We start from the raw sequence: 21376 nt of genomic DNA, 5'->3' as shown, positions 1-21376 counted from the left end.
ACCAACGGACGCCGCTCAAATGCCTCTGGGCGCGTTGGATAGTCCTTCAACCAATCGGACCAACGATCCGGGTGACGCTGCGCTTCGGTAGCCGTCATGTTGAATAAACAAAAAGCTGCTCGCCGTCAAGCCCGCCTCAATGGTTGTGATTTGTGCCTCGATTTTGGGGACATTGTAAATGGGTTTCAATGGGCTCTTCGCCAGACTGACTTGCAGAGAAAATCTCAAATTTGCCGGAAGTTTGTCAGGGTTTACCCAGGCTACGGAGTTGCTGGTCTACAACTGCCTCAATTGGTTAGGTTGGTTGGTGTTATTGTCTGACTTTGGGAACTTTAAAAAGGAATAGTTTGGATTAACCAAAGTCACACAATAACCGTTCCCAGAACTAAACCTAACGTCACACCCTTGATGTGTCAGAAGGTGTTGGGAGTAAACGCTAGACATTCTTTCATCAGGCCAAAATGAGGAAGTGTATGACAGATTTGGAGATGATCTTACAGGGTTTGATCTTAACACAGGATATCCTATGCATTCATGTGTGTGCACACACGATTTTGTGTTTGTCTGCTTGTGTATATGATATCTGTGACAGCAGAGCCTGGCCTCACCTCCTTTTGGTCCTCCGACAACAACAAGCTGTCATCATATTCATATTCTACTGCTGTTCTCTGCACCCCTCCCTTTACACAGTGGATCAGTATGTAATCCCTTTATTGTTACTGAGGTTTGGCACTGACAATGCGTTAGAGGACAAGCCGGCACAAGCTTAAGGAAATGCTTGCTTACCGTAGGTGTCCCCACACTTTTCATGTAGTTTTTATGTCATTGCGGTTTTGCTTGTACATATTGCATTCCAAGTGGCATGCAACGCGGGTGCAAGAGAGGGACAACAATTTAACTGATAAAATGGTTTATGTTGTTGGTTGATGCAATCTAATATTTAAGGATGTTTAGCTCCGTGTTGGATATCAGCTGCATATGTGTCAGTGTGTGCAAGTGTTGTAGAGCAATATATCAAAAAATATAAATTATTAAGAAAAGTGGATGCCCTACCATGGATAGGATAGCATTTGGTCAACCACACCAACACATATCCAGAACATTTATTTATTTTGTAATCATCTTTAGGAGGCCCTAATTTTTACTCCTATGTACTCCGGCTGTATTGCTGCCAGTAATGCAGTATAAACCACAGTTTACCCAATCTCCAGCTGTTGTTTGGCAGTGTTTACTTCTCTGCATCTCGCTCCCTCCCTCTGCAGCCGTCTCTCATTGTACAGACAGGGCTGTGCATTGAGCACCCGCTTTAGATTACAAAGCAAAGATGTGCCTGGGTACACATGGCAGTGAGCTGTCAAACAAGACGTGTGGATTTCTCCCAGGCACAATGGGTTTGTTAAGCCAAGGCTTAGGCAAACAGATGGAGAAGAAAGGACAGCAAAGGTGGAAGGTATAACAGGAGAACAGGGGTGCAATGATACTGCTTATATTTCTACATATGCCAAAAATACCAGTCAATAAAAGTCATTATTTTCAATATGAAATTTTCTGTAACAATAATTCTCTGGATCTCAGGCTCCGTTGCGTTTGGATTTTAGCCACACCAGCAGCATGGCTCTAGGGATGGCAATATCGATCAGTTTGTCCACCACTTTGGCCCGGACTGAAATTTCTCCGCAAATATTGGATAAATTGCCATAACATTTTGTATATACATGATCCCCAGAAGTTGTGATCGCCTGACGTTTCTTTCAGTCGAATGTCTGAGGAGCTGTTGGATGGATTGCCATGACATTTGGTACAGATATTCATGGTCCCCAGAAACTGGGGCCTTATGACTTTGTTGATCTTCTGACTTTTCAACTGGTGTCACAAAAAGATCTACATCTTTCATCTTATTGATGAATTGCCATCATATTTTGTACAGACATGGACATGGTCTCCAGATGATGAATCCCAGGACCCTGACTTTTGCTCTAACAACATGAGGTGGACATTTGTGGTTTTGACACTTATTGGATGTAAACCTACATTTATGTCTCTTTCAGGATCAATTGTAAACCTTTACTTCATCTGGCGCCATCGTCCGATTAACATTTCAAATTTGCCTTTACTTTGGTTTAACACTGCATACCTGCAAAACGAATGACATTCCCCATCAGCCTCAGCTAGCTGTACTTTGTGTTTAATGTTGCTAATAAGCAAATGTTAGAATGCTAACATGCTAAACTACGATGGAGACAGTGGTAATATTATACCAGCTACCGTAAAACGCATAAGCAAGTTAGTATTGGCATTGTGAGCATGCTGATGTTTGCATTTAGCTCAAGGTCTAAGTACAGTCTCCCAAGGCGTACTGTACTTCTATGAGTGACTGATGGACAAAATCATGTAGCTTTGTTTTGCTTCTTCACTTGTTATACGTGGATTTTGCTATGGGATTTTATTACAGAGAATAGTGATGCTGATACCCTATTTCAGCCTGATTTTCAAACCTTCCTGTATGGCTATAGGTGAATACCTGACTGTAACACGTTGGATCTGTATCCAGCTCTGCCATAAGGGAAAGCAAATATCTAAACCCCCCTCCTGGCCAAAGGAGATACCCAGGCTTAGAGGGCCTGATAAAGTACTATTCGCTAAGCAGTGATTTGGAGGAAGGGGAGATGCTCTCTAAAGAATATGCCATGATTTTAAAAGTTTTTTTAAAGATTATTTTTTGGGCATTTTAGGCCTCTAGGACAGCTGAAGACATGAAAGGGGAGAGAGAGGGGGGGAATGACATGCAGAAAAGGGCCGGAGGTCATAGTCGAGGAGTAAACCTCTATATATGGGTCCCCGCTCTAGCAACTGAGCTATCTGGGCACCCATATGCCATGATTTAGTCAAGATTGTCCTCCAAGATGGGAGCATGCATTGTATCTAAGTGTGACTCAGGCATTATGTGGACCTAGGATTTAGTCTCGGCTCAGAGGCCATGTCATCTCAGTGATTAGATTTTGTTAGTGTGTAGCAAATCTGTGTGCAAACAAAACATTCCTGGCTAGGATACCCTGTCTTGTTCTCTGGTCAGCACATCTAGCTGACGGATGCTCTGATTCGACCAAATCCACTTAAATGTCAAAAGGTAAAATCCACTAATGTTGTCTAAACATAAGCATCAAGACCAGAGTGATATTCACCGCTCATATTAATTCCTCTTGGCATTTCGGGCAAAAATGGAATTTTTGTGCAAACAAATGGAAAATACAAGCTGAAGAAGACCTGGTAATTTGTTTTTTTAATCACGCTGCATGCTTTTCTGGTATCAGCTGGGATTAACTTTTTCTGTCTTTCTCAGTGCTGAGATGATTCCCAGATTACTCTTCACATCTTAATGTTATTTGATAGAAAATGTTAAATTTGTATGTCCCCTTCTATCTATTCGCCAATTCGTATACCATTTTGGCGTGTTATCAAGACGCATAATCGCTTTTTAGCGTGTGTTTTTGTCGTTTTTTTGTGTTACTAAAGCCTTTCCTAAAGCCATTTGGCTTTAGGAAAGTGCCGTGTATGTTTACACAAAGTCATGATGCCATGTTGCAATAACTACACTCCACTCAAAGACCACATATATAAAAAGATAAATATAATCAGCCAGTTCAGCTTGCTCCAGCACTTAAAGTCCTTTGATTTTCTCATGAAAACTGTCATTATGGTGTTTAATGTTTGACTTACTGGATATTTATTACCGGCGAAGTCTCCTTGTTTGATTCCTAACTCCAGTGTAAACAGACCTGCTCTTGTCACAGCGATCACTGGGGGAAATTTTGGTGTAGCCCTGTTGAACATTGACTCAATAAATGGAAGTCTTTATGGCAGGTTATAATAGGGCGCTTGATACCACTTTAAGGAAGGTCAATGGCCAGGTTTAAACTGAAGTGTGCAGTGCCAGCTGTAATACCGTCACTCCATGGTACAGTAATTGCAGACCAGGGAACTCATCTAGATGAACAAACATTAGCCTCAGAAGGTTATAAGGACGTTTGGATTAAGTGAAAGTTGTTTGATGCAAAAGGACAACATTTGTAGCGCTGGTTGACAACCACAGTTACAGTAAGCAGAATTTAAGGTGCAGACCATCAACCCAGTGCATGCTGGGATTCCAGCTCACTTGACAGTGGACTGGGTCACACCAACTACACTAGCTTAAGTGTGTGTGTGTCTAAAGTCCTTCCTATGTTCTTAGTAACCATGAGCTAATTTCAGATGATGGATTTACTAAATTGGGTTGCACCATTAAAACTTAAATGTTTTAATAATAATAATAATAATAATAATAATAATTTAGGAAAAAATCTTTACATGTTGAAAGGCCCATACTGTCCCACTGTTTGAAAGTATCGTCAATTTTAGCAGCCGTAAAAAGATGATTATTACGCCGTATGCTCATTCTAAAACCACAAAGGAGGGAAAATATGGTCTAGGATATACTTTGCTTGGATTCCTTGGATTCCCAGGCCCATTCCAACGAACTGTGTAAGTAATCTTTGACTTTTATTGTTATTCGTCGAGATATGCTTTCGTGATCAGACTCTTTTTAGATTTGAGCCATCTTGTGTGTCTTTGACTATAGCCTAACTGAAATGTCATTGAATATAAGCCCCAAATGATGATGAAGAAGAAGAAGAAGAAGACGACACAAGAGGCCCTATCAGGACCCATTGGCCAATCAGAAAATAGCATCTCTTTATATGTATATATATATATGTATATATATATATATATATATATATATATATATATATATATATATATATATATATATATATATATATATATATATAAAGAGAGAGCAAGAGAGAATAAAGGTTTCTTTAAAGCACTTTCAGTACCCAGAAAAGTCCTATATAATTCCAACCCATTATTTTATGTTTATAATCTGTCCTCTTCCTTGTTTATTTTTTCCTATGTTGTCATGAACTTAAATGTTTTCTATTATGCAGTCCACAATTGACATCCTGGCGAGATTTGAGGGTTTTCCATATTTTATCCAGAAAAAATCCTTTGAACGATCAGGTGATCAGGTGCTGGATCAGTCAAGATGATTCGACTGTTACTTTTGTTACTGTACTGTAGGCTACTTAAGTTGAATTTTTAATTGAACTTTTAAATTTTTGTATTTCATTTGATGTTGCTTTGTCAGTCAACTCTACATTTTTTCCTCCACTACATGTATTTGACTTTAGTTTCTAGATCAAGATTTGATACAAAGGGTAATGTGACAAGCTTTTAAAATGCAACACATTGGTAAAGTTTAAACCGGTCAGGAAGACATGGACCTGCATAGTCGATAGTACTACTCATACAACTACGACTAATCATAATAATTTAATCATTGTTATTATGATTTTTATTAATAATAGTGATCAATAGCATTGGATAGACAAACTATTATGGCTTCTCACATTAGGCTTCACAGATCACTCAACTGGTCCAAAGAACAGAACAGATCACAGAGGAGGTGGTCAGGACCAGTAATTTTAGTGCCCTTTGTGCTGTCCTGACCACACGGATCCATTACCAATAATAATAATAATAATAATAATAACAACAATAATAATCATAATATATCTGATATAGTGAATTTTATAGAAAAAAGATTATGATCTCTGACGTTTATCCAGCTAACAGTGCTGCCAAAACAACAGGAAGGGTTTGACAATACTAAAGCCGCTTCACAGACCACAGGGACCACAGGGAAGACCACTCTCTAGCGCCCCTAGTGGTTGTGACCACTGGTCACTGCCAGAGACCACTGGTCCCGGGACAGACTACAGAATCGTCTACAACTCCCGCTCACCACGCACGGTTGGAGCTGTTGTTTCATTTTTTGCCGCTCCTGTCACAAAGACTGAGAGAGGAAATGAAACAAAGTTAAAGTTATTTTAAAAAACCTAAAAGATTCGGGGCTTTTGACAAAACATTCGGGGCTTAAGCCCAATTAGCCACCGCTAACACGCTAACACTCCACCGATGCCTACATGTACTAATGGAGAGCTGTCAGAGTGAGGTAGATACGACTTTAGCTATGTGTAAAGTAGTTGCTATCCCCTATGTAAATAGAGTCACAAGCTGGAGCATAACGACCATAAATAACAGATTTAGGTAACCAAGTGATACATAATTACTTTGCACAGTCCTTTTGTAGATGTATGCATTAAGTTGTTTTATTTATACATCCTTAAGAAGAAATACAGTATGTTTTCCGGTGTTAGTTGTATTCGTGCAGTTTAGAATGAGTGGGGAATTCTGTTAATTATGCTAACGTTGGCAACAGTGATTTGGTCTGACTTAATTTGCTTGTTTTGTAATTTAAAGTATAAGTACAATGTGTTATTTTGGTAAAATTTACTTTAAGTCTTGCTATTTAACATAATTTTGATGAAGTGGACTTCAGACATGCCAACTACATTCCTAACGTTAATTTTGTTAGTTAGCTAGGCAACAGTTACACCTGGCATTGGTTGTAAACAAAGTAACAACTAATCTCTGGTCTACATAAGAACTACTTTGTGTGGTACAAACTGTTCTAACTTAGATATGCGTACATTTTCACTACTTAGTAGTGATGCACCGATGTGAAAATTGTGGCCGATACCGATAACCAATATTAATATTGCTGTTATGGCCGATACCGATATTTACCGATGTCGATATCTCTGTATAGAACACATTTTTTTATGATAATCAAATAAGGAACTATTTTCCAAAAGGCATTTTTTTTTACTTTTGTGATTTATTTTTTAGAAATCACTGATATTGGGCACCTTTACCTGTGTGCAAAATATGACTGTCATCAGATTTTCAGAAGAAAAAATAAATATTTATATAAAAATACATTTTTAAAAGGATACAAGTGTGTCCTGAATTCACACTATGAATAAGCCAACCCTGAGTATTCACAATAAACATCTAACTCACTTGAGACCAAGTCACTGTATTCTGTGAACATTGTACAACAGTTCAAAACTTTAAAGTACAGTAGTAGGCCTTAAATGGCCAAAGCCAAAAGTATTGAAAGAGGTAAAATGTGAAAATGGAGACAAAACAAACTGGACTGAACAGACACTGGCTTTTGCAGTCTGAACTGGAAGTACAGTAACTGCCAAGTACTTAAAGGTTAGGCCTAACCCTTGAAATTATAGAAATTGGTGCCTTCTAGGCCGAGATAAGCCAGAAAATGTGTTTTTTGCTCATATGGATGAAAGACACCAAATCCCAGAATGCACTTGCTTCGCTGCTACTCCCAAGCCACATCCAGCTACAGACCGACAGTGAGGCAGCATTCAACTCAACCCAAATGTGTTTTATTGTCATTTCAACCATATACACGAAACAACATTTCACCGTGGCTCTAATGGTTACACATTTAAAATATATAAAAACGACATACGAAACAGGTGTTTACAGTCAACCAAGCGCTAATGCTAGTATGCATTAGCTGAACTTTACGTGTGTGTGCAATAGCTAAATGTAGCAGATTATAAACACAGTTGTAAATTTGCGTGAAATGTAGAACGGTCGGCATTTACTAGTCACAAACTTCCCCAGCAGTTAGCATTTAGTTGGATACAAGCAGCTAATTTCTGCACAAGTCCGTGTTAACAAATCTCCACTCTTACCCGGCGACATGATTCCACAACAAGAAAAACACGGTAGTCTCTGAACTCGCGATGGTAGTTTCGTTTAAATTTGTTGTACTCCAGTTTGTTGTCTAATGAGCAGACACTTGCAAACAGGATTAATGGAACAGGTGGCTGGCTAGCGTTAGCTTTCCACCTAGCTAGGTTAGCTATACTCCAGCCCCCGTTTGCGTTTCACCGCTGAGAATGTCCCCCCATGATCGACGCTGCTGCCCACTCCGGCCGCCGCTGCTGCCCGCTGGTCAAACTAACCTGTACGGCGGGCCGCAGCAACCGAACAGCAACCTCTTATTTCCGAACATTCATCTCTCCCCCGCCCACCGAGAGCCGGTGGTCTACTAAAGTTTCCAGTGTCCCACTTCGCCGCAGATTCCGTCTGCAAAAACCAACATCCCCGCCCACACTTTTTCTTCTTCTGATTTCAGCAGTACAGACGCTGTTAAGCGTATTACTGCCCTCCACAGGTCAGATTTAAATCTAAATTCTCACACATTCACATCTAAGCCTACACACATCAAATACACAGGAATGATTCACATTGGCCCTATTCATCGGCCCTATTTTGACATCGGAACGATACCGATGTGTAAAAAAAATGACCATATCGGCCGAAATTATATCGGCGGCCGATATATCGTGCACCACTACTACTTAGTAAACAGTAACAAGGCTAGTTGGAGCGTATAGAGAGTTAGCGCAACCAACTCCTGATTTGGAGTATCCAGTTAGAAAAAAATAATGTATGGATGTAGTGCAGAAATACTCACAGTTGTCCACTTTTTATAATTTTAATCTTTTTGTATTTATTTATTGTGAGAAGCATATACCCCGTAGTGAATATTTGGAGAAAATTCTGCCTCTTTCTGCCTCAAAATGTACAGTTTTGAAATAAACCAAGCAGAAAACAAGACCCTAAAGAGGGGTCTTGTGGGACCCTAAAAAGATGACATTTTGTTATTTATTTCTGAAAGCTCACAGACAAAAATCCCCTTTCATGAATGAGAGAGCGAGTGAACTCCTTCCTGGGGGGCATACTGTATTAAATAACAGTCAACCCCTTGTCGTGTCTGCTTGTAAGAAAGAGCCTCCTAATTATCTCTGACTGAAAGCCCACGTGTGACCTGCTCTTGTCAGGGCACAGACCTGACTGTTGCTCCTTCAACATGTGCATGTTCCTGATAAGGAGTGCAGAGTGGGAAGACAGCCGCTCCAGACTTTTTTTTTTTTTTTTGCTACCAAAGACAAATGATTTACTGGAGGGATATATAGTCTTAAATAGAACTGAACATTTGTTAACGTGACTTTCTAAAAAAAAAAAATATTTGCCTTTTTAATGTTTTGACCTTTTGTGTTGATTTCATTTATTTTGTCAATTTTTCTAAATAAATTGTTGCTTGCGTAATGGTCAGTGTGCGGGATTTTCTCTCAACAGTTTTGGATCTGTTACCTTTGATCATATCCTACGCACCTGCCCGACCAAAGAGGTGTGCAAAAAAGTTTTCTCAAATTTATTTTGTTAAAACATGTATTACTCTGTTTTAACAGCATTAGAGTGCTGCTTGGCCTATTCCTCACGGTTTATGGAATTACGACAAAGCTATTAAAACTCATTCACTTCTGCATGTCGACTCACCTGTTTCAGCACTGTTACTGATGCCAGGGGATCGTTTTCTGCTCCTCTCAATTTCCTTCCACGCCAAGACACTGCGGTTTAGAGCAACTTCTACCTGCCTGTGCTTGTGAAAAAGAATCGCGGATAGTAATCTGGCTTGCGGTTCCATTATATCGCTCAGACTTGTCGTTATTACGCTGTCGTCCGATGACTGTCATTTCAACTTTGTTACGGCTGTCCGGCTTACGAAGTGTGTCGGTCGCGGTCGGTCGGCCCGTACTGTCAGGAGAAGAACAAAGATCGTGTATGAGAAGGATGGTTCACTCAATATAAAAAATTAAACTGGCCTACTTTCCATACTGTGCTGTCCTACAACAAACATACAATGGAAATAACATAGGACATTGCATGCATTTATTGATTTTAAAGGTTATGTTAAAACCATAGAACATGAGTCCATCCACACGTGCAAATGTTTTAACTAATGGTACTTTTATTTAATTGAAATGCACTTGAGATGTCTTTCCCTCTTTGTTTGTTTTGTGATCTGTAAATTGTTTTTATATGTAACATACTTGTTCTGCTATCTTGGCCAGGTCTCTCTTGAAAAAGAGATTTTATATCTCAATGAGACTAACCTGGTTAAATAAAATAAAAGAATTGAGCACAGCAGGCCTATATTATGCAACTTATTTTAGCCTTACTTGTCTTTTTTGGCTTTTTTTTTTTTTTGAGAGTTTATCAAAATCTTAAAAGCTTATTAGCCTTCTTTTTTATTTAAATTTTTTAAAGCTGCTTTATATAGCCTGTATTCTGTTATGGAACTCTTTCAACATAACTACAAACTAATCGTAAAAAGAGTAGCATTTAGATTTTTGTTTTATGTGTCATTTAAAAAGAAAGGAAAAATAACTAAATCTTAAACGTTTTGAACAAAACCTATCTGCAGAAGTAAGACAACTTTTACACTAACACCAATGACCCTAGTCTCGCATTGCCTACGCATCGCCAGCCCGATCTCCAAAGCATACATGACGTTTGCAGTACTGCGAAATGGTGAAAGAGTGAGAGCTCTTCTCTTTCATTCTCTCTGCTTCAACCCCGTGGAACAAACTCTTCATCAGCACGTTGCGTAAACGCATAAGCTCTCTCATTCATGACTCGGCAGTGAGGTCGCTTCCAGACTAAAGAGTTGAATAATTACCTTAACCTCCAGACAGCGATGAAGCAAACACCAGCATTAACTAAAATGCTTAGTTTATGTGTTAAGTGTTTATGTGGGATATAGCCCTCCACAGCATCATTACCTCTGTTTTTAGCGGAAGGGCCCAGTGGAAAGGGTGCTGATTTTAAAATAATAATTATGTCACAATACAGACTTTTTTTTTTATCCTGTCTCTCTCCACTTACAGTATTTGTCTTGGTTCTTTTCTGTGTGTGACAGAGAGTGAGATAAATTAATAAGAAGGGAATTTGAGGAGATATTGTCCAAGTAAATTGCTTGCTATTGAATTATAATATTTCTGCATTACAATTTCTAAAAACGACTATCTATGATATATATATATATATATATATATATATATATATATATATATATATATATATTTAGTTGAGTCATGTACTTACATTATCCCAAATGTTTCCAACAATGTTTAAACCCAAAAAAATCTGTCATTGACGTTTTGTTTGGTTGCCTGTCGATGGCGTCATTTAACCTTTGACCCCTTTAGTTACTCTAACATCCATTAAAGGTCCCATGACATGGTGCTCTTTGGATTCTTTTATATAGACCTTAGTGGTCCCTTAATACTGTATCTGAAGTCTTTTTTTATATAGACCTTGGTGGTCTTCTAATACTGTATCTGAAGTCTTTTTCCCGAAATTCAGCCTTGGTACAGCCACTAGAGCCAGTCCCACAATGAGCTTTCCTTATAGGATGTCCCATTTCTGTGTCTGTAGCTATTGAGGAGGAGAGGTGGGGGGCAAGGTGGAGAGTGGGGTGTGGCCTTGATCAACTGCCACTTTGCTGGTTTGAAAGCCATGATGTCTCTCTCTCTCTCTCTCATGGATGGGCCAAATTCTCTGGGCGGGCAAAGCAGAGAAAGGGGAGGTAACCTTGCTCCTTATGACCTCATAAGGAGAAAATTCCAGATCAGCCCATCTGAGCTTTCATTTTCTCAAAGGCAGGGGGAACGCATATTAATGTTAAAAAAACTCATAAAGTGAAATTTTCATGCCATGGGACCTTTAAAACACGGGAAATACCAGATGGTCAGAGAGTTATAAATCATACAATGTCAAAGAATCTTACTCATTAGCAGTAGGCCTAATGCAGCATTTTTTTCCTGCCGCACAGCACACTGTTTTCATTGATTACATGCTACTTTGCAACACAGTGATAGTAAAGACCTAATTTATTGACATGATATTTCCATATGGACCCAGATTACAGTACTACAATGCGCTACGTTGGCTCATGCTAATGCTTGGTGGATAAAACGTACCGTAACGTTATAAGGTCACAACAACGTTCAACACGCACAAAAAGTTATTATTTGTATGATTGTTTTGACCACGCTAAACAGCGCTGCGCTAACCACGATTAAATTCACCACGTAATCTTAGCTGTGTAGATAGACAACTAATGTAAGGCTAAGTTAACCAGCTAGCACATCCCGATCCGTGTGCCTCACTCTATGCCGCATAAGAGACTTCAGTCGGGATGAAAGCAGCTAACAGCAATAACAGAAAGTTTAATGATCCGTCGGGGAACAGACCACATCAGACCCCAGGCGCTGGTACCTGCGTCAGGCCGAAGTCGAGCCACAACAGCGGCCATATTATGGCCTACCTGCCCAGAACAGATTAAATAAGAACTTTCATTCATTCAAAAACAAAACATTATGTTCATGTTGCAAGTCATTTTTTGCCATTAACAGGATTAACATAAACTGATTTAACTCTGTTAGTCCTCACCTACTAAAAGGAAATTTTGACATGTGCCTTAATACAGGAATGTGTTTTCATCGCACCTGTAAACACATTGAAAAAAAACTGTCCCATGGTTGAACCTAATTGCTGACCCCTGGTGTATCGTGTCAAGAGACAGATATCAATTTAGGGTCAGAGTCTCTTTATAACTAAGCTACAGTACTTTACCACTACATTGTAATGTTCATTATGCTATAGTTAGACATATTAATATTAATATGATGATCTAGTTCATGACCTCTCACAGCTCAGGGAGTGTGAATTGATGAATTAGCTTGCTGATGCTTTTATAGTTAGTTACATAGCAATGAAAACCTGCAGTCAGTAATACTCCTTGCATCCATTAATACAAACAATATATTTCCAGAAAAAAAATCTATAAACTTCCCAACTTATAAAACTTGTGTCTGAATTATAATATTGTATGAATACAAACAACTCTAAACAATATTAAACCTTACTAAACTATAAATGCATCAGCTTATACTGTACCTATAACTGCTATGGAAATGGTAATGTTAAATGGTAAGCATTTTTTATCTTCGGGCTTCTGATTTTTTTTATAAAGACCTTTATTCAAAGTTTTACAAATTACAAATTATAGGTTACATTTAAACATACAGTGGGCAACGTTAAAACAACAATCAATATAAACAATACAACAATTACAAAAATGTTACTAGTAAAACAAAATGTGCAAATTGAGCTTGAGGTGTGTCCACAGAGCATGGAGAGTCTCATAAAGTGCATCTAGTCTTTTGTAAAGTGCATAGAAACTTTTATAAAGTGCATAGAGTATTTCATAAAGTGCAAATAGTCTTTCATACAGTACTGAAGTTCACAAATTCAAGGTGTCCCAAGGAAGGAGCTGTTTTCTGTCTATGGTTCTTCTTCTCTTGAGCTCAGTGAGCACTTGTTTGCACACTTCATCGCTACTTATGAAAGTCTGTTGTATAGTCATACAACATCTAGTTTTCCACAGCTTAAAACAAACAATACATATGATTACTTGTAGTAGTTCCTTTTGTTTCTCTGATAGAGATTCGTCAACTATACAGTTCATGACTGATTTATGTGAAAGATCTATATTTACACCATACCCTACTAATTTGTCCCAGACCTCTTTAGCTCTATAGCAGTCAATTAATAGATACTGCTGTGTCTCGTCTTCATTACAATTAGTCATGGGACATTTTTTTGTTTTTACATAACAACTCCACTCTGTCTTTTGAATGACACCATGGATGTAGATCATATGGTGTTTCTGTCAACACAGCAAAGACAGTGGACATGACGTCGACAGCTTCCCATGCCACCTAACAGCGGATCTCACTTGTGATTGGCTCACAACAAGGAAGTGCCGTTCCAGCCAATCGCAGCAGCCTTTCTTGCCGATTAGGCAGTATCAACATGGCAGCTTTCTGAGTTTTGGAGGAGGGTACCTGGTGTAAATAAACACGAATTTCACGTTTTAGAGATAACGACAGCGTTCGTGTGTTTGTGTTTAAGGCTGGTTGGACCATAGAGGGAAAATGTCGAATGACGGAAATAAAAAACAGTTCTGGAAAAGAAACGCAGCGAAGGTTCCTGGCAGGTAAGTGACGTGTTCCCTCCTGTTTGCTAGCCTAGCGTAGCTAGCCTTACTCTACTGACGCTGCACTGTTGAGCTTCACACACAACTTTCACTTTCACTTACGGCCCCTGAGGTATTGCACAAAGTTTGCAAAGTTTCACTCCTTGTAACGTGCCAATGTATTTGTGTAAATTAGTCTCGCCGACACAGTTTACATCGTTCTGCTGTTAGCTGGCTAAGAGCTACGTTGCTAACAGAGGCTAACAGTTAAGCAATTTATCCACACCGCAGTCACAGAGTTGTAACTAATGATACAGTAACTATGGTCTTACAGCAAATTAAAGTCGTTTGCACCACACTTACTCGCAGTATTATGATATTGTTTTGTCTAATACGAAGCTAAAATGACTAGCTTGACAGCCAGTTAAGCAGTTATGAACTAGCTCATTCATTTACATTCTCTCTTATTCACTTCCTCAGCATTCAGCATGTGTATGGCGCACAACATCCACCTTTCGACCCGCTCCTCCATGCTAAGTAAGTTAAATGTACTTGTAGGTAAATGCTATATGATGTTATTGGAGTAGTTTGGACAGGTGTTTAAGTTATTGTGCTAATGCTAACCATTTGCCTCAGTTGCTGAACTTCATGATGCCCCAGCTGAAGTTGACATTCTTTTCTCTCCTCTACGTTTGCTCCCTAAATCTTTAAAAAGCTGATATTACAAATATTGTGTAGATATTACAGTAAATATATATTATCTAAATATTACAGCTCAGAAAATATATCTGGTGTGTAACATTTAGGTAAAAGGATTCTTTTGAATACGAGGTGAAGTTTAATATTGCCTTGATGACCAGCAGTAAGGACCTTTTTATAGATGATTACACAAGACCTTTATTGAACCTTAGTTTCTTCCATTATTTAATTCACCATTGCCAGCAGAGAGGGTAAGTTAGAGGGTAGCTACCGATCCACTCACAGTAGACAAAAAACTGCTGTGGCATGGATTGATACTGTAAAACATGTTATACTTTTTAGCCACATCCCAATCAGAAATGGGGGAGTGTTTGTTTTTCCATTTGACAGCTGACAAAGACGGGTGGCCAAAATTGCAGCATGCTTAAATGGTCTTGTAGTATAATTCTGGTAACCTCTTGTTTGCACTGTATGTCCTGTGCTGTTCTGCAGTGGAAGTGTACCTCTCAGACAATCTAGTTCTTAGATGGCTGGGTTGACAGCTTAAATGACATAAGACATGCTTTCAGTAAGTTTTACTTAAACTTATCTGAAAAACTTGTAATCATGTCCAGTAAACGGATTATGTTACATGATTTGAAGATCTAACAATTCAAATAGAAGTTGGAAGTATCAGTATTTCAGGACTATAGGGTACCTGCAGTGTGTGAAAATATGGGGATGCATGAGGGTTTGATTGAATTCATTAATTTATAAGAAAAGACTGGACTTTGCAGTGAATGTTTTTGTTTTATATGTACAGCTAAAAATAACTAAGAAACACTGTAGAATCCTGAAATGTACAATGTGTAGAAATATATATTTTTTTAAATTAACCATCTATAAAAATGTTATTAATGTTAATAATTCTATAAAAAACAATTTCAGTGTGAAATGTGGATATTTGACATACTTTGTTCATGCCTAATGTATATTAATTTATTAGTTGTTAAGCTTCTTTCTTTTATCAAAAGGCTAATGTTCTTTTATTTCTTTGCCCACCTGTCAGTGTCAAAATGACTCACTTCTCATCTCTGCCCTCCCCCCCACCCCCTCACTGTGGTTATTTACTTTGTCTCTCTCCTTTTCTCTCCTTTTGTGCCTGTGCGCCACTTCTGTTCCCTTTCCTACACCTTGACTCTCCACCTCCCCTATACCGTTTCTCTCAATTTCTTTAATCTTATGCTCTTTCCCATATCTTCTCTGTTTTCATGGCTTTGTCTCTGTCCTCCAGCCTGATTAAGGCAGGAAACAGGCCTCCGCCGACCACGCCAGGCAAGCCCAAGAAGGCTACCACCTTTCAGGAGTTTGAGAGCATCACAAGTGATGCATGGGATGTTGGGGACGATGACGACGAGTTGCTGGCCATGGCTGCACAGAACCTTAATATTGATGTTGTCATGGAGACAGCCAATAAGGTGAACAACCAGATGCAGTGGTTAAAACACTTAACTATTGCATGTTTTTTCTGCCACAAAGGCTTGGTCGAAGGACAGATGCCCTACCCACTATGACAACATAGTTCATCTTGGAGTCTTGGCAGTCCATTTAAAAAGCATTCTCATGAATGTTATCACCTTTCAGATAGCTTCCTGTTGTTTATCTTAAGGACTTCATAAACACACAGAATCTCAAGTTGCTAACCTAGTTTACAGATTACAGAGAATTGCAAACTTTTGTATTATTTATGTGGAGTATAATGTCCTGTGTGTTATCGGCAAAACCTGAGGCTCACCAGGGACACCTTTTTTATTTTTCTGTCAACTGAACAGGTCATTGAAAATCACAGCAAGCAGCAGGAGAAACAGAGGCAGGATGATACAACAGAGCTGGAACAGAGAGAAGAGGACACACAGGAGGAGGCGGCAGAGGACGAGGAGGAGGACGAAGACGATGAGGAGGACAGGGTGGGGGAGGGGGACGTGACCAGCCCAGAGGTCTCTTTTTCCTCCCAGAGCAGCCCTTACACTGATGGCCGCCTTGTAAAGTCCCAAAGCGAAGCTCCAATTGGGTCACCAAAAGGTTTGTGAGCACCATTGCTCAGTGTCCAAAAAGTTTTCTGGCTCACCTGCATATTAAAAGCTCGAGGTTGCTTTTACTTTTAACCATTTTCACAGGAGTATTTTGAAAAGGAACACTAAAACCCCTCTGTAACTGGAAGACAGTTCTCGTCCCATACCTGACAGGTGATACTGTAGTCAAGAGCAGTTTTTCATAATAATTCCTGAGGCATCTGTTTCTGCCACCTCCTCTCTTACCTTTCTTTACTTCTATATATTAACATGAGTTGACAGTAGAGACACCTTCCCTCCTACTTCTCCTCAGTTTTGGTCTTTTTCACCTGAGGCACATTTTTACCCTGTAGTAAGCATCAACTTCTCTGTGTCATGGTCCTGTTGTTGCTGTCTCACTGTTCAAAACCTCTTCCACTTGTCACTTCAGCGTTTTAAGTTTTTAAATTCAAAATGGGACTCTGTATAGCAACATGGAAACCTTGCGTGAAACAATTGTATCTTCTTAGATAGGGATACTTTTATTAATCCCGAAGGAAATGTATCCTTGTAAACACATGGAAGAGGAAAGTTGTGAAGAAATGGTTCTACTGTGACTTTATAGATTGTAACATTAGCAGATGCTGTAGATCGTGAATGTCTGGCTGACTCTAGTCCTGTCTGGCAGGTCATCTGCCTGTCAGCCTGCGTGCCATTCTGTCTGTTGCTGTGTTTAGATACAGATAACACATTGCCTCAACAACAACTTTTGCACCTTTACGAGCATGTTGCAAAAACACTAAAGCCTATATAAAAACCTTATACCATGCACACTCAGTGTACTTGGCAGGACAATTTTGTCAAACACAGTTAACAGTAAGGCTGGTGGGCAGTGTCTCATTTCTTTGTAGATTTGATTTTCCTCTACTTGTTTTTTCTCTTCTCCTATTGTGTGTACAAGATGACAGCAAGGAATAGCGTGAACACAGTTGCCCCAGTCTTATTAGATAATGGCACACAGCGCAGCTTTCATTAGTGAGGCCCAGACTCACTCCATATACTTCTACATTATTTACTCATACTTGGCACTCCCCATCCCAGTGCCCTGCAGCTTGGAGAGCAAGGGTCACACAGACACACAGAAGCTTGTGGTTATTGGGCTCTCTGTAACATCTGGCATCCCATGACTTCTTTAACAAAAATACTCACTGTCACTGTAATTGAAGTACTCTCTATTTGTGTACTTTCATGTAGGTATTTTTTCCCCCTTCCTTCCTTGTAATAATTGATGCAGTATACCGTGACTGACGGTGAACTTTACTAACTTCCTCAATCTTGGCTTTGTCTTTTATAGCCCATTAAAAGTTATTAAATGCTCTATAAAAAGGACTTACAGTTAAAATCGCACAAAAAGTTCCACCACAAAAAAAGCTTCCACAGGCTTTGATAATCTCTTTTAATTTTTGTAAGTGCAAATAAAGCAGTTGAGAACAGATTTGTAGCATTTTATTTGTTCTTGTAAAAAAAGAAAAGGATATTAAAATCGGCAGCGTTCCAGTTTTCTTTATTGCTACGGAGTGTTTGTGACTCTACACGCAGTAGATGTGTCGTGGTTTTCTCCAGCATTGAGAAATATTGGCAGTTCTTTTCACATGGATCTTTCTAAACGTTTGCTTCGTGTCTTGTGTGACCGAAGGGCCATCCCTCTCCACGTTGAACTCCCGACTCCACCCACTTGTTCATAACTTGTCTGTGTGGTGCCACTGTTACGTTCTGTGTCTCGTTCCGTCTTATTTTAGCACATCTGGGGACCCGGGGCGCTCAGTGGACTGGCTTAATGTTGCTGTCTAGCCTGTTATAAAGGCTTTACAGTTGAATCTGAAATTTTGCAAGAACCACAACTGCTGCTGTCCTGGAGGCTCATTGTAAAAGTAGCCACAAACAGTTAATGCATTCATCCCCACCTGGGTAGGAACCAAAAAAAAACTCTTCACTGCTAATTGCACAGTATAACCTTATTACCGCTGTAAGTAAAGCTTGGTGACAGTTGTGAACATTTTTCCCTCTCCAGGAGGAGGCTAAACAAAGTTTAATACAGCAACAAAAAGCTGTCCTCCGAACAGAATGCTCTGTTCAGAGTAAGCTGGACTCAATAATGTGAAGTGTTCTGGGTGAAGTTTACTAATTCAAATTGTTAGCCAATGGGAGAGGGCAGCGTTTTCAGCCGGTCAATCCACCGCTTTGCTCCATGCTGAAATATCTCAACCGTTATTAGATGGGTTGCCATTTGGTAAACATCTGCCCCTCAAGATGACATAATAACTTTAGTGACCCCTTAACTTATGACATTTCTTTTGACCCAGCTGTACCTTGGGTGACTTATAATTTGCAAACGTTAGCATGCTAACACGCTAAACTGAGATGGTGAACTTGGGAAACATTATACTTGCTAACCACCAGCAAGTTAGCGTTGTCATTGTGAGCCTATTAGCATGCTGGTATTAGCATTTAGTTCAAAGCACTGTTGTAACTAAGTACAGCCTCATAGATTGGCTATAGACTATTATTCTTATTTTGCTCTTCACTAACATTTGAAGCTGCCAATTCTATGGTTAGCTTGATAACCTACAAGCGGATACTTTGTAAACAAAAAATTGGTCTCCAGCATTGCATTGTTTACCTGTGTTTACATATCGTTTCATCAGTTTGCCAAAAAGCTAATGGGTCTTTCGACATGGCCACAAGATCCTGTGCTGTATTATGTGTGTGTGTGTGTGTGTGTGTGTGTGTGTGTGTGTGTGTGTGTGTGTGTGTGTGTGTGTGTCCCTTTGCCCTGTCTCAACTCTTTATCCTCCCACTAGATGCAGCAGGTGAGCATGCAGCCCTCCACAGACAACGGTCTCTGCCCCACCGGCCGCCCCTCATCCCGCTAGTGGCTCGCATGGCTGACCAGAACACGTCTGGCACCCCAGCCATGACCGAGAGGGAAGCGTCTCGTCTGGATAAGTTCAAACAGTTGTTAGCTGGGCCCAACACAGAGCTGGGTAAGTGATACTCAGTGACAATGTGCACAGTCCACTGTGTAGTTTTGCCTTTCTTTAAGCTTTTGAACGTTTTCATTTCCTTGTGCTTTTGCTACTCACTCTTAGTTTGCTCACTCTCCATCTGCCAGCTGTGCTGCGCTTTTAACAATGCTGTGAGGGAGAAAGTCATCCAGCCATCTGGACATGCAGATTACAAGGGAAAAAAATACCACCAACAACAAAAGCAAATGACAGGCCTTTGTTCTAACCAAACGACAGGCCTTTATTGTTTATCCAACCCCAGAGACTTTGTTTGCTACCACGGCCACCCCAGTGGCCATGAAATCCTAACAGACCTCCCTCTTTACAGTTGACTTTGTGTCCTCTGAAACTAACTTTTGGCAGCTGCTATGCACCAACCTGTTGCATCAAAGTGGCTATCAGAAAAGTTTGCTGATGTTAAGATCCAGCCAGTGACCAATCCATAATTTACCAACAGAATGTTATGTGATGAAATACGTATGCTTGCTATTAGAGACCAGTAGAGGCCATGCATCTGAAGAGTTTTATATATAGGGTTATATGGAATGAAAATGGCAGTGCAGTGATTTTTAGCCTAAAGAAATATAAAATTTTACAGCTCCATCTGAAGTTACAGAAAAAACCCTGGGGGAGCCAGGCCAACCCTTTACAGAGGAAATCATAGTGACCTGATGAAGTAGCCTGATTTAGTCAAACATCACCGTTTTTATTTAGTCAGCCAGTAAACCCCTCATAATAATAAAAAATTACATTTATTTGAAATTATGAAAAATGGTTCTATAAGCAGAATATGTCATCGGCTTATTTGTTCCATGAAATAACAACACTAAATATCATTGTGTAACATCATCATAATGTATGCCATACCGGTCAGGGGCCTAAGCAAGCAAGTTTTTGAAATGTTGTCTTTTCATATGTCTGAAGTCCCTGAACTCTGAGGACAGATGATTTGTGCATGCTGTGAAAAGGAAAAAAAATAAGTTAGAAGTGGGTTCCCATTACCTCAATCAGTTTTGGTGGAAGCACAGAGACGGACTCATTAAAAATATTGGAGTTGTGTGGATTCAAACTCTTTGTCAAATCTCCGTTAAAAGCCTATTTGATTTGAGATCTGATCCGTGTTAAGACAGAGAATGTAAAGGATGTTGTCCTAGGGTGGTTTTTGTGTGTTTACGCTGCATTGAGTGTGCCTGACAGAAGGGGAGCATGAAGTGAGACCAGGGAGAGAGAATTAAAAAAGTGCAGTGCTTAGCAAGAGAATGGGTTATATGCCTGTCTAAATACCCTAAATATGCTAAATACAAAAAGAGTGTGTCGGAAATATTTCAGTGCAGAAATGACACAGTTTAAATACCGTTAGCCTACATTTTGAAATAGTGAGTGTGGTCTTAATTTACCGCAACAGAAGAGACTACCAGGCATTCATTTGAGACAGGCTATTATTAGAAACAAGCCTTTTATTCAGATACTCTATACACATTTTAATAAGAATCTTCTCAGTTTTCTAATCTGCTCTGTTTCTGCTCTTTGCTGTAAATGCAAACTCAACACTTCCTCCATCCGTTTCACATCCGAACCGTACAGTGTTTCAGAAGGCATAATCAATCCCGTTACTGGAAGGCTTTATTTTAAAACCTTTTCAGTATAGATGGACTGATAGTGGATTTCTTGAAGCGGGTACCAAAATAGATATTTGAGAGTTGAGTTGGTGGACAAAC

The 21376-nt window shown here is 39.5% G+C and overlaps 2 protein-coding genes across 5 annotated transcripts in view; one reads left to right on the top strand and one right to left on the bottom strand.

The window, feature by feature from the left end:
- The window catches only part of cerk (ceramide kinase), a 42540-nt gene extending 32979 nt beyond the window's left edge, over window positions 1–9561 (bottom strand). The window contains exon 1 of the mRNA XM_028571340.1: window positions 9319–9561. Within this exon, the coding sequence (XP_028427141.1) occupies window positions 9319–9466 (148 nt within the window). The 5' untranslated portion in view covers window positions 9467–9561. The remainder of the gene's footprint in view (window positions 1–9318) is intronic.
- Window positions 9562–13662: 4101 nt separating this feature from the next.
- Window positions 13663–21376, top strand: part of tbc1d22a (TBC1 domain family, member 22a) — a 131307-nt gene continuing 123593 nt past the window's right edge. For all 4 annotated transcript variants that reach the window (XM_028570956.1, XM_028570957.1, XM_028570955.1 and 1 more), the window contains exons 1-5: window positions 13663–13885; window positions 14345–14401; window positions 15837–16020; window positions 16375–16624; window positions 19455–19637. In XM_028570956.1, the coding sequence (XP_028426757.1) occupies window positions 13824–13885; window positions 14345–14401; window positions 15837–16020; window positions 16375–16624; window positions 19455–19637 (736 nt within the window). In that variant the 5' untranslated portion in view covers window positions 13663–13823. The remainder of the gene's footprint in view (window positions 13886–14344; window positions 14402–15836; window positions 16021–16374; window positions 16625–19454; window positions 19638–21376) is intronic.

The sequence above is a fragment of the Perca flavescens genome, chromosome 23 (genome assembly GCF_004354835.1).
Source record: "Perca flavescens isolate YP-PL-M2 chromosome 23, PFLA_1.0, whole genome shotgun sequence".
NCBI lineage: Eukaryota > Metazoa > Chordata > Actinopteri > Perciformes > Percidae > Perca > Perca flavescens.
The sequence above is the reverse complement of the archived record's forward strand: the minus strand, read 5'-3'. Positions and strand labels throughout refer to the sequence as shown.